General features: G+C 39.1%; 1 protein-coding gene across 1 annotated transcript in view; it reads left to right on the top strand.

Annotated features, from left to right (window-relative positions):
• The window catches only part of APBA1 (amyloid beta precursor protein binding family A member 1), a 116,236-nt gene extending 103,154 nt beyond the window's left edge, over window positions 1–13,082 (top strand). Inside the window, exons 9-13 of the mRNA XM_018555658.1 lie at window positions 3,903–4,082; window positions 5,057–5,269; window positions 8,599–8,718; window positions 11,258–11,398; window positions 12,365–13,082. Coding sequence (XP_018411160.1) covers window positions 3,903–4,082; window positions 5,057–5,269; window positions 8,599–8,718; window positions 11,258–11,398; window positions 12,365–12,436 — 726 coding nt within the window. The 3' untranslated portion in view covers window positions 12,437–13,082. The remainder of the gene's footprint in view (window positions 1–3,902; window positions 4,083–5,056; window positions 5,270–8,598; window positions 8,719–11,257; window positions 11,399–12,364) is intronic.
• The last annotated feature ends 226 nt before the right edge of the window (window positions 13,083–13,308 follow it).

Raw genomic sequence — 13,308 nt, 5'->3', positions numbered from 1 at the left:
CGGGGCTCACCCCCCCCCCCCCCCCCCCGTGGTTTTAGGGTCCCCGCTACGCTCTGGGGGACCCGTGACAACGGGATAGGAGCTCACCATAGAGTCCCTAGAGCAGACGAAGCATTAGTACTGCTGTAGTCACAGCGCCACCTGTCTCAGCGGTCACTAACTGCAGCATCTGTAACAGTTTCTGTCACAGAAACTGTCACAAAACCTGCCTGCGTCCTATGGAGCGCAAAATACGGTATTTACAATGTAATATTTCAACGTATATTTGCCTATATGGAGAAAGGAGGGTGGACGACGACTGGGGGTCAGCTTGTTTTGGCAGGTAGTGAGCAGCCAGGAAAATCTATCCTGACAAAATAACTTTCCCTTGTACTGTATAGTGTATGGCCAGCTTAAAATAAAAAAAATGCCTGGAGTTAGGATTTAACCCTTTCACGGCTAAGCCCCCAGGAATGCTTTACACCTCAGCTGGCCACACCATATTTGCAATTTTTCCCATTTTGATTTTCTACTTCTGCGTAGGTAGCGTTTATAAAAAGACCCCCACCATATATTTTCTGAAAACACAGGCCCGGTACAATGAAAACATGGTGCTACTAATTTGGTATGTCCTGCGATAGTATTAAACTGATAAAAATACACAAGTAAATTGATAAAGCACAATAAAATCAGTATACGTGCACAAAAAAAATTATGTTCTGACTAAATCTAAAAGATAAAACTGTATTGAGTTAATAAGTAACAAATATTTGTAAATTGCGCCTTTTTACGAAACGGTAAAAAAATGAAGGAATACAAAACTGTAAAAACACAGTGATGTCAAACACTTCCTGTTCATTCATAACTGGGGACGCACAGTACTATGTGTCCCCAGTTGTTTACAGACATTGGAGTGATCACCTGATCACTCCAGTGTTTGCTCTGCCCACAGAGGATCGGTAAATATTACACATATTTACCGATTCTCCTGCTCTCCATCCTGACATCCGAACTCTCCCGGACACTCAGAGTCTCCCGCTATTAGATAGCAGCCCCCGAACAACGGGGAGAGAGACATTTTCTCCCAGAAAGGTTTACTCTGCTTGATCTAGCAGAGTAAACCTTTCTCTGCGATCTTTTTTTTCTGACATTGGGGCCGCCGTCAGTAGGAGGGAAAAAAACAGCATAGGAATGGATAGCTTGATTGCTTGATTGCTATTGGCTATTTCACTTTGCAATCCCTTTGGGATCCCTGACAGAGCCGGCGGCTCTGATCTGATGACTGTTCTTCCATCCTGATCGTGCGGCCCCACCCCTCCGGCCATTTCTCCTCGGATCCCCGCTGTTTTAGCCCATACAGCCAGGGAAGAGCAGCAGGGATCCGAGGAGAAACAGATCCCAGCCTGGAGCGGCTCCAGGTGGGGAGGAGAGGCCACAGATAGAGGTGGGGGGCGCCTGTTATTTCTTGTAAGCCGCTGATGACCGCTATTAATTTAAAGGGGACCTTCAGGGGAACCAGTCTGATATAAGTTGCATTTACAGAATTTACAGAATATGTAACTACTGGTGTGCATGATGTGGGCACACACAGGCTCATTTTGAATATTTCTCATTGGATGCAATAAGTCAAAATAATTTATAACTTTTGGATTAGTGATTGTAACGTTTGATGATACTGATTATAACATTTGATTGATATTGTCAACCTGTCCTATAATAAAATGTTACCAGCTGCAGTTGGTGGTGCACAGTTATAGTATACAGATTATAGAAATGAAACGTTTTAAACTTAGGTCCAATAGTTACTTAATTAGGAGGTGCTGACAGCCACATGAGAATATCTGATGTATCTATATAAATATTCTGAATAGAGAAAGCTGGTTAGATGACCAGTGAAACGTCTTCAAGAAAAATACAGCAAGTCCAGTTGCTTTGACTTATTTTTTTCAGATATCTATATAAAGTCTAAAACAGCAAATTGCACAGCAAATATGCATGGGTCCTTTTTGACAGCAGTCCATTTCGGTTACTAGAGTATGCAGTGGTAATGTTAGTGGTAATACCGTATGAGTGCTTGCATAGCATAGTAGCTTAAAATTACATTTTCTACATCATCTAATAAGGGGGACAAGAATTCAGTAACGGTCAGGTTATACTGCCACCTACAGGAGGTTGGGACACCTCTTGTAGAAACTTTTTTGGGGAACCGAAAAGTTGTAAGCTAGCCCGTCATCTAGCCCCTTCTGTACACAGCATGTGTCAGTTTTTTGCTAGTGTCCCAGAAGGTTGATGTCTTTTTTTCTGCTGAAAGAAGTCATTTTTGCTAGCCTTCTTACTTTGTGGTATTTCTGCTTGATGGCTTTAATCAAGATTCCCGTTACACTGCTGTTTTTTTTTCTATGGTGGAAAAACGATCCCTAGATAGTTTTGAACCTTTGGCAGTACAAGATTGCTCTCAGCCTTATCCCTCTTCTGAGGGACCACCTGTCCTTAAGGGCCATCAAGGACCAGTTCTTGTGGTTCCATTACATAGTACGGACCTGTCCATTCACTGTCCTCCAGAAGGACCCTTTGCAGCTCTAAGCACTAGACTTATGTCCACCCTAGTGCTTTTGTCATGCCATCCCAACGCTCAGGAAACCCTCCCTAAGGAGGGTCAGTTTTCTAGGCTCTTACCCTCTGAGTCCTGATGGAGCGAGTACCTGCAGAACTCATCTGGGTATGGCCTTCCAGATTTCTAGCATTGGTAACTTAGGGTCACCAATACTGCTGGGCAGCTGTCCTCACTAGAGAAATTCACTATTTGGACCCTTGTTCCATTCCTTGTCGGTCAATGAAATTCCCCCTTTTAGTGCTTCTACGGTAATTAGAGAGTGCCCTCCTGACATGGTCTACTATTTCCATGCAGACTCTGTCTATTTTAGTCTCCCTCTCTAGGCCTGAGAGCTTGCATTCAGGTAGAAACATTCAGTTGGTCTCTTTAGATCAAGAAGTTTCAGGCACAAGCTGTCAGCCCCTTGCAGGGGATGCAGTTGTTCCTCCCCCCTCCCCCCCATCATAACTCTTTTCTGACTAATGTGCCCACATACTTGGGACTGCCATCTGGTTCCCCAGAACAGATATGGGCAACTTCATCAGAAGATCCTTAAGTGAGTTGGTATTCTAACCTGATCTCCGTTGAATATCGCCTACGTACTGCAAGACATTCACCTCCGGAATGGTCTGGGAACACTCCCTGCGACAGGCTAAGGGACTTGGTTCCTAGGCTAGATGTCACTAAGTATACCACTTTTGCCTGTAATGTCACTACTAGAGACATAGCATCACTCCCCAGATCTCCTCAACTGAGGATTGGCATATTGAAGAGAGAGAATTTAGCACCTGGGTGCCCCTCATTTCCTACTTTGCAGAAAGTAATTATTGCGTGATGGTCCTGCATTCACACAGGCTTCTAGCAGATAGAGCACATTGGAGCCCTTGGTGGCGGCAGTTCCCATGTCGAAGGGCTCCACCAGATCTAGAATTGATTCACACATTGGATCTTTCAGTTTCTTCTGAAATGTGGTTGGTTCCCAAATTACCTGTGGGCTTGCCTGTGACTGTTGCCCACCCCTCATTTGGACTGCCTTTGAACATCCTGTTACTGAATTCATGTGTCCTGCCCCTTTTGGGGGTTTTTTTATGGCTTTGTTTTGCTTGATTATAAAACTGTGGCTGCTGGGTAAAGGAGGGGTTTTACAGGGGCTGGCCTACTACTTTTTCTGTTTGCTTGTGTTCCAACCTACTGTAGGCAGCAGTATAACTTGTATATTACTGACTTCCTGTGTCCTTCAATCCTTCAATTGATATTATTTTTATTTTTTTTCATGTGCTTCATTCTCCTGAGTTATTATTTTATAATTTCCTTTTTTCTTTATATCCAGGCTCAGCTCATCGCTCAGTCTATAGGTCAGGCATTTAGTGTTGCTTACCAGGAATTCCTTAGAGCTAATGGCATTAACCCAGAAGATCTGAGCCAGAAGGAATACAGTGATTTACTTAACACCCAGGACATGTATAATGATGACCTCATCCATTTTTCAAAGTCAGAGAACTGTAAAGATGTAAGTATTCTGGTGCAGCACATACCAGTACTTTTTATGCATGTTTCAGCATTCTTCTTTTTTTTTTTAAAGCAAATTCAGCTTCCAACTTCTTGCTCTTGCCAATTATGCAACTTCTTTAAAGTGTTTCTCTGCTGATGTGTTAGCAATGTTAACAGTCTTGCTAGGATAATTTATTTTAAAAAAAAGAGTGTAAAAGGGCTGAAATACTTTCCTCTCTTGGAGATGATGCTGCTTCAGACTGCCTCCATGCTGGTTATCTGACCAAATACCTAGGCTTTTGGTCAGATAACCAGTATGGTAAATGTTGTCTAAATAGTCATGTCTAAAGTGTCATGTGCATTCTTACTTGAATCTTGCTGTGTTGCTTGTATATTTTTCCAGATCTGTGCAGTAACCCAGGCTACAAATTTGCATTTGTGCAGAAGCTTCCTGTATTGAACACTAGTCACTGCTGTTCTCTCTCCTTTTGCAGGATGATTGATCTTGTATTGACCCCCTCCTATAGTTTTCTGCAGGCAGCCTGTAGTGGGTGGACCTGATGGGTTCCTCTCACAGCTCTGCTCTCCGTACATGCTATGTGCAACCCATTGATAATGTCACTGCTGTTATAAAGTGATATACTGGTTTGTGAAGGCATTTGGTGCACACAAATTGGATTTATATATTTAAATGTAAGTTTTTTTTTTGCCCAGTTCAACTTCCGTGAGCCCCATATTTAGCTTTAGGCTACGTGTGCTCTCAAAAATCCTGATAACTCTTCATGTATGGACACATAAGTTAATAACCACAGTGACAGTTTTTTTAGTTTAGGTGGAAACAACCAGTTACCACTAGTTTTGAGCTGAATGTGGGCCAACTCTTAACCCCATTCTACATTAGAACTCTGAGGAATGTCTATGGTAATTCCTGTTCACATACATTTACTGTCCTATATACAGTATAGGTAGCCAACATTTCCATTTTTCTTTCAGGTGTTTATTGAAAAGCAAAAAGGGGAAATCCTTGGAGTTGTCATTGTAGAGTCTGGCTGGGGCTCTATTCTGCCAACAGTTATTATTGCGAATATGATGCATGGAGGCCCTGCTGAGAAGTCGGGAAAACTGAATATTGGGGATCAAATCATGTCTATAAATGGAACCAGCTTAGTTGGGTTACCGCTGTCGACTTGTCAAAGCATTATCAAGGTAAGCTACAAAAAAAACTTCCATTTTAAAGTGTATTTCCACATTTGCAGTCAATTGTTCACACAGCATACCTAAAAAATAATGTTCTAAATATTACTTTACAGTTTTTAATTTGAAGCAGGCTTATACAAATTACTCCATATACAGCTTTTATTGTTTAGAATAGAATGTTTTTGCATTTTAAGTATCATGCATAAAGTGTATATAACCATGGGAATTTCTTGTTCTCTGGCCAGTATCACTCTAGAAAATAAGCACTGTAAATATAACCCAAACGTCTTCTGAGCTAAGCTTAGCCTTCCACCAGCCCACAGATCCAGCATAGGCTGATGTCGCTGCGTGAAGAAGACTTTCCATATGCTGAGATTAGACCTCTTTTTCCTCCAGATGCAAAGAGTGCCTCCTTGTTCTTTGCAATGACCTTAAAGTTAATAACTTTGCACCAAGTTCAGTATATGGAACCTTTATGTATTTATACATGTTGATCATATCCCCTTAAATAGCCTCTAATACCATGCTGACTGTTGCTTACAGTATTGTTTTCTAGCAAAGGCTCATGAATGTGGTCCTTTATCAAACTCCCAAGTATCTTCCCAACTATAGAAGTTAAACTTACAGGTCTTTTATTGGCAAAGACATTGTTCCCTTTTTAAATGTAGCCACCATGTTGACCTTGTGCCAATTCATTGGTGCCAAGCCAGTTATTAAAGAGTATCTAAAAGTTAGAAACATAGGCTTCATAATAACATAGGTAAATTCTTTGAGGACACATGGGCATAAGCCATCTGGCGCTGGTGCTTTATTTTGTCTAACTGTTTCTAGACCATATCCATTTCAAGCCATTGTGGTTCATTAGAGGCTGTGACACTACCATCCCCATTGTGGACTTGAGCTCCAACATTTTCCTTTGTAAACACAGAGCTAAAGAGAGTATTATTAGATTTGCCTTCTCTTTGTCCCCAGTTACTAACTCTGAGTAAGGGGCTGACAAACACTCAGACGTCCTTACTGTTAATATATTTTATTATTCTTATACTTCATGGCCTTTTTAACATTGGCTGTGAGTCACATACGTTTTACTTTTAAACTTTTTGCCCACAAAAACATATTTTACAGTACGTCTGCAAACAGTTGATTTGAAACATTCCCACTTCTGTTGTGTTCTTTGATGATATCATTCCCTCCCAATCTTGGAGTGCAGTTGTTAGCACTGGAAAATTTGCTTTCTTAAAATAGTTTTGGTCTTTTTTGTATGTGCTTATCATTTGCAATTTAAATGAAATCATATTATGGTCACTGCTACCCAGATTTTCTTTTATATGAACGTTTGTAATAAGCTCTGCATTGTTTGAGATTAACAGATCCAACAGAGCATAATTTCTATTTAAGACGTCTATAAACCGCACCATAAAATTGTCTTGTAATAAGATTATACATTTCCACCCTTTTACTGTTCCAGCAGTTCCTTTAGAATAGTCAACTGCCGAGTAGTTTAAAATCTCTCATTATTTTGAATGTCCCAGCTCTTGCAGCTTTCTTTATGTGTAAGCAGCTGAGTCTCTACCAGCCTTATTAAAACTGGAAGACCTGTAACCAGGGCCAGTCTTTGGGGTGTTCGAGCTGTGCGGCCGCACAGGGCGCCATGGCAACAAGGGCGCCGGGCAGCTGACACAGCTCGTCCTCGGGGTGGCTTTTCTCCTCCTCAGCACTGGCCATCCGACATGACAGCGCTCCCTCCTATGTGTCCCCAGTTATGAATGAACAGGATGACTTCCTGTTCATTCATGAATTTCTGAATGGGGAGTAGCACTCACTACAGAGGCTCTTCCCTATTCATAAACTGGTGATAGTAAAATATGTTACTATCACTTTCTGAATGAATGGGAAGGCTCTGTACTGTAGTAAACCAATAAATACAAAATAATAAAAAATTTAACAAATTATTTTAAAAAAGTGAAAATTACACCCCCACATACAGATATTTGTAGTCATGTGCAACGACAAAAAATTCATTTCAGATGAAATTAACGAAAACGAAAAACGTTTTCATTCGTTTCATCAAACAAAACACATGTTTATGCTATTTTGGATTCAGTCATGGCGGCGCCTGTATCGGCGTGTGGCGTCACCTGACGCTGCGCATGCATGGCTTCATGTGACATCATGCTCCCCGCCTCCAAGATGGTGGCACGCATTCGCAGAACGCGCTGGTAGCCAACATGGCCGCCGCACATTCTCAAACAAATTATATGTGCCTGAATAAATTTTTTATATATTCGGGGAAATAGTAATTCATTAATTTAACATGTAGTCTGGGTTTTATGTTCTGTTTTTTACTTTTCTAGATGCACATACTTTTATTTTTATAGACTATTTTAGTTTGACAATTATTGTTTACCACTTGTTTGCTTGCTGTTGTTTTATTTAATACGAATACTTATATTGTGCCTACAAGTTTAATACCTTTGAATACAAGTTTTATTTAAATCATACTTTTTAATCTGTTTCTTTGGGGCTTACCAAAATTGGAGTCTTTGAATGGTGCGGATATTGGAGAAATGGGTGTGACCACTGAGGGGTGTGGTCACTGAGGGGCGCTGTAGAGCTTTCTCACACCGGGCACCTAAAGGCCTATGGCTGGCCCTGCCTGTCTGTAACGAACTCCAAAAATTCCCTTTTGTAGTATGCACATTCATATGTAACTCCACCCATAATGCCTCAGCGCTGTCATTCTCCCCATCAACATAGTCCTCATTTATGCTTACTTTTAGATCATGTCTCACATAGGGACAGACACCACTACGGTAGCCAAGCTTCCTACCTGATCACTCAGAACTGCTATGTTTTAACTTCACTTATCTCCTATGTTTTAACTCCACATGAATCAAGCCATTTTGTTCACAAGCCTCTGCAAAGTCAGTGTGAGGTCCAAATTTTGCAACTGTCTTACTTAATTGTTAGAAACAATTATGATAGCAGTAGGAGTAAAGATCACAGTGCATGTTAAGGAAAGATAACTTTTATTTTTTATTTTTTAGAGTCCACCTTGTGTCAGGCTGTTGGCCACAGTGCTGTATTTTTGCATTTGGTGTTAATGAAGGTTTAAAAGGTGTTGGAAGGTTTACTGGACACAGAATTTTCTATGCATATGCTCATAGCCTCGGAATAACTCTTCAGTTATTGTTTGACATTTGCAGAGATGTACTCTGGTACAGGTATCTCCGGTGATTTGCACAAATCTCTTTTTTTTGGTATTCACTATGGCAAGATATATGCGTTGTCAAATGTCACTCATTTACATAAATAGTTTATTTTCTTTTTAAAAATAGGGCTTAAAGAACCAGTCACGTGTGAAGCTGAACATCGTGAGATGTCCTCCAGTAACCACTGTCTTAATCAGGAGACCTGACCTTAGATACCAGCTTGGCTTCAGTGTACAGAATGGCATTGTAAGTGACAACATGTTATAAACAAATATTTTTTATTGCTTCTATTATTAGGCTAAGTATACATGTAGGAGAACTATTTTATTATCATGCTTTTTTGTACTTTTCACATTTATATTAGAACCAGAAGGTATTTTCTTACATTTATATCCTTATTCGAGCTATTTCTGATAATTTGATCCTGTTTAGTTTTTATTTAATCAGTGTCCTGGTGACAAGATAATTCAATATCCAATCTAATAAAATAATTTTATTGCTGTGCCCCATTTAAGAGGTTTCCTTGACTTTCTGTCACAGTCAGGAGAAGTGAGAAAATAATTCCTTAGTGGGGGACACAGATTGCAGTAAAACACGACAAAGGATCTTTTAAAAATACATGTGTGGATTTAGGCATCAATGTAATCCTTTCTCATGTGGAATTAAGGGGTGATTTGTATGTGGAGACCACAAAATTTAAATAAGTGTGTAGAACCTCAAGAGTTAAATTTTTCAGAAATTTTAAAAAGGAGGTGTGTTTCACAAGCCTCTGCAAAGTCAGTGTGAGGTCCAAATTTTGCAACTGTCTTACTTAATTGTTAGAAACAATTATGATAGCAGTAGGAGTAAAGATCACAGTGCATGTTAAGGAAAGATAACTTTTATTTTTTATTTTTTAGAGTCCACCTTGTGTCAGGCTGTTGGCCACAGTGCTGTATTTTTGCATTTGGTGTTAATGAAGGTTTAAAAGGTGTTGGAAGGTTTACTGGACACAGAATTTTCTATGCATATGCTCATAGCCTCGGAATAACTCTTCAGTTATTGTTTGACATTTGCAGAGATGTACTCTGGTACAGGTATCTCCGGTGATTTGCACAAATCTCTTTTTTTTGGTATTCACTATGGCAAGATATATGCGTTGTCAAATGTCACTCATTTACATAAATAGTTTATTTTCTTTTTAAAAATAGGGCTTAAAGAACCAGTCACGTGTGAAGCTGAACATCGTGAGATGTCCTCCAGTAACCACTGTCTTAATCAGGAGACCTGACCTTAGATACCAGCTTGGCTTCAGTGTACAGAATGGCATTGTAAGTGACAACATGTTATAAACAAATATTTTTTATTGCTTCTATTATTAGGCTAAGTATACATGTAGGAGAACTATTTTATTATCATGCTTTTTTGTACTTTTCACATTTATATTAGAACCAGAAGGTATTTTCTTACATTTATATCCTTATTCGAGCTATTTCTGATAATTTGATCCTGTTTAGTTTTTATTTAATCAGTGTCCTGGTGACAAGATAATTCAATATCCAATCTAATAAAATAATTTTATTGCTGTGCCCCATTTAAGAGGTTTCCTTGACTTTCTGTCACAGTCAGGAGAAGTGAGAAAATAATTCCTTAGTGGGGGACACAGATTGCAGTAAAACACGACAAAGGATCTTTTAAAAATACATGTGTGGATTTAGGCATCAATGTAATCCTTTCTCATGTGGAATTAAGGGGTGATTTGTATGTGGAGACCACAAAATTTAAATAAGTGTGTAGAACCTCAAGAGTTAAATTTTTCAGAAATTTTAAAAAGGAGGTGTGTGTGTGTGTGTGTGTGTGTGTGTGTGTGTGTGTGTAAAAAGGTTTAATCATGCTAGAAATCTTGTACCTTTTTTTTAGCATTTTCAGTGGCAAGTTTTGTGCAGAAATCCAGATATTTTAGTTTGAGTAATGAATCTAATGATGACAAAATTAGAAACAACGTGTATCTCACCAGCACACAAAAAGAAATAGAGGCGGCTGTAAATAATACATCTTGGACAGACATTATGTATTGGTGGATTGCTGATCAACAATTACTGAAAATAATTTGTGTTGCCTATATCAACCAGTCATATTTTGATGTTTCGAGTGCAGGCTAAAAGGGATCTGGTGGACTACAGTAGGCTAACAATTCTTGAGCATAAGTGCTGGTGCAGCCAAATTAATTAGAATTCTTTGCTGTAAATATAGCCTAATATTATAGAGCCATTTATTCCAATTATAATACAGCTGTACTTTATAGTAGACATGGTTTCCATACACTGCACTGAAGATTGCTTAAAAGCCTGAAACAACTTTATGCAGTGTAAAATAAATGGCTCTATAATATTGGGCTAATTTTGTACTGTACACCAGTGGTTATAGATGTGCATTTCGCTGTTTGGGGCATAAAGCAATGATTGCATGACTCCACCCACTGTCCTGCAATGAAGAATAATCCTCTTATTATTGGGATATGTGATGGAATGAGACCTGTTAATACCTTATGTTTCAAGAAGGCTTAATTAGGCTCTAGAATTACACTAGAATAATACTTCAAAGTATTCCTATTAGGGCCTAAGATATTAGTGTGTCAGTCATTCCCCACTACAAATCAGATTCAAAGTTTCACTTTTCAACTGTTATTTTTCATGGTATGTTTTCGGGCATTACTGTTGTTTCTTAGGGCAGGCTGATTTATGCTTCTCCTTTAAGGAAAACAAAATGAACCTAATTTGCTTATAGAGCAATGTTTCTTTTGCAGATTTGCAGCCTTATGCGAGGTGGAATTGCAGAGCGAGGTGGTGTACGAGTAGGTCATCGCATCATTGAGATCAATGGACAGAGCGTGGTAGCAACTCCCCATGAGAAGATAGTTCATATTCTGTCCAATGCAGTTGGCGAGGTAATGAATGCTAAATCTTGGTGTATAACTTATCAAAGTTACAGCAAGTTTTTGGGGTTTTAAATGAATAAGCATTCAAGAAAAAAGATTATTTGTAGAACACGGTCATGCAGTGTTGTTTAAAAGAAACTTAGGATAGTTCTATCCTGTTGCAACACCTTACACGAAAATCAACATCTATTAGGTTTCTGCAAAATGACTGACACTTTTCTTTGGTCCAAGTGACCGTGTCCTTGTCTTCTCTGATTAAATGTATTACTGTTATTATTCAAGCTACAGAGAATTAGTTGGTGAGTAACTGCTACGAGACAGTGTCCTTGTCAGTATAGAAGTAAGTTTTCATGTTCAGAAAGTAAAAACTGACATGCTGTGCTAGATATATCATTATATATTTAATTGGGAACTACAGGAAAGATTTGGCAGGTGACTGAGAATACTTGATTTTGAAAAGCTGAATTCGAAGGATGGCCATAGACTGACAGCTCTAGCTGAGACTGATGAGTAGTGACATATCTCATTTTGTAGAGAATTATGCAGGCACAAGGAGCTGCACAGTTTCTTCTAATCTGACATACAGATTGTGATCACATGTGGTAAATTGTACGTTCTCTCTTGTAGGGATAAAAGAGAATGTTTACTAATCGATCACAGGGATTTTTCAAGATCTGAGTAGGCACAAAAAAGTATTTATCATGGGCTTATGGCATCCACTTGATGAAATGCATCGTTGTCACTTGCACTCTTCAGGCCATGGATAGCCACCCTTAGATTTTACAGGAAATTTTAGACATGCCTCACTTGTTGCTTTTAGATATGAGCTCCTATCTAAACTGAACATTTCCTATGATTCCTTAACACAGACCTGTTACCATAGTGCATAGTTTTTCTGTTGTGCATTCTTTCATAATTCTACTCCTGTGCATTTTTCTTCCTTTTAACATGTTTTTTCATTCATTTCTTCAACAGATACACATGAAGACCATGCCAGCAGCCATGTACCGACTGCTGACGGCACAGGAGCAACCAGTTTACATATGATAGCGTCTGTCTCTTCACAACATGCATGGAGCACAGTTCTCCTCAAGTGTGGTTGTGGTTAAAGTGCCGCATCTGTTTGCAGAAACATCTTGAGAAGAATTACTACTTTTTCTTTTTTGTTTTAGCCCAGGTTTTTTTCTATATTGCACATCTCTCATAAAATGGGTTAATCTATTTAGGGCCTGTGCTCCAGTCATCATTTAACTAATATATAGCTGCAGTGTTAGGAAAACACCTTACAGTTCATGTGGACTGCTTTTGAGTCCTAGAATGCATCCTGCTGAACGGCTGGGTGACAACAAGTCACTTCAGTGAAGACCAAGCTTCTGCTACTAGTGATCTTGTCCTCTCCTTTATGCACTTAAAGTTCTAACATTTAAATCTGGCCAGTAGTTAATCTTGCGTATTATGAAAGAGCCTTCATGCATGTGTCACAGTTGTAAAGTAGCAGGACTGGATCTTAGATACAACTCTAGGAGTTGTGCATGAAACTCTGGGTTGCCTTGGATCTTCAAATTATAATATGTGTGCTTCTGTTGTGTTCACTGTATCAAAGCACTTTTGAAACTGAAATATCCTACATCAGTAATTTATTTAAAAAAAAAAAAAATACAGGTGCTGTTTAAGCAGCATGTCTACATCCATGTTAAAGATCTGTCTGAAGGTGCACCACTAAACATCACTCATCATCATCATCAATATTGTTAGAATACAGCTCAATTTCTGACAGTGCATATAAATGTTGGAATCTGGCTCAGTTCACTTTGTTTGCCCAGCGAACAATTTTCACTAAATACCAGATAATAGCAGCTTATTTGCACTATAGTTTATTTAGTGGTTTCAGATATTTCTTACCATGTTATTGGCCAAAC

This window comes from Nanorana parkeri, unplaced genomic scaffold (genome assembly GCF_000935625.1).
Source record: "Nanorana parkeri isolate BGI_ZX_2015 unplaced genomic scaffold, ASM93562v1 scaffold206, whole genome shotgun sequence".
Classification (NCBI taxonomy): domain Eukaryota; kingdom Metazoa; phylum Chordata; class Amphibia; order Anura; family Dicroglossidae; genus Nanorana; species Nanorana parkeri.
Note: the sequence above shows the minus strand (reverse complement) of the source record. Positions and strands in the feature narration are given on the sequence as shown.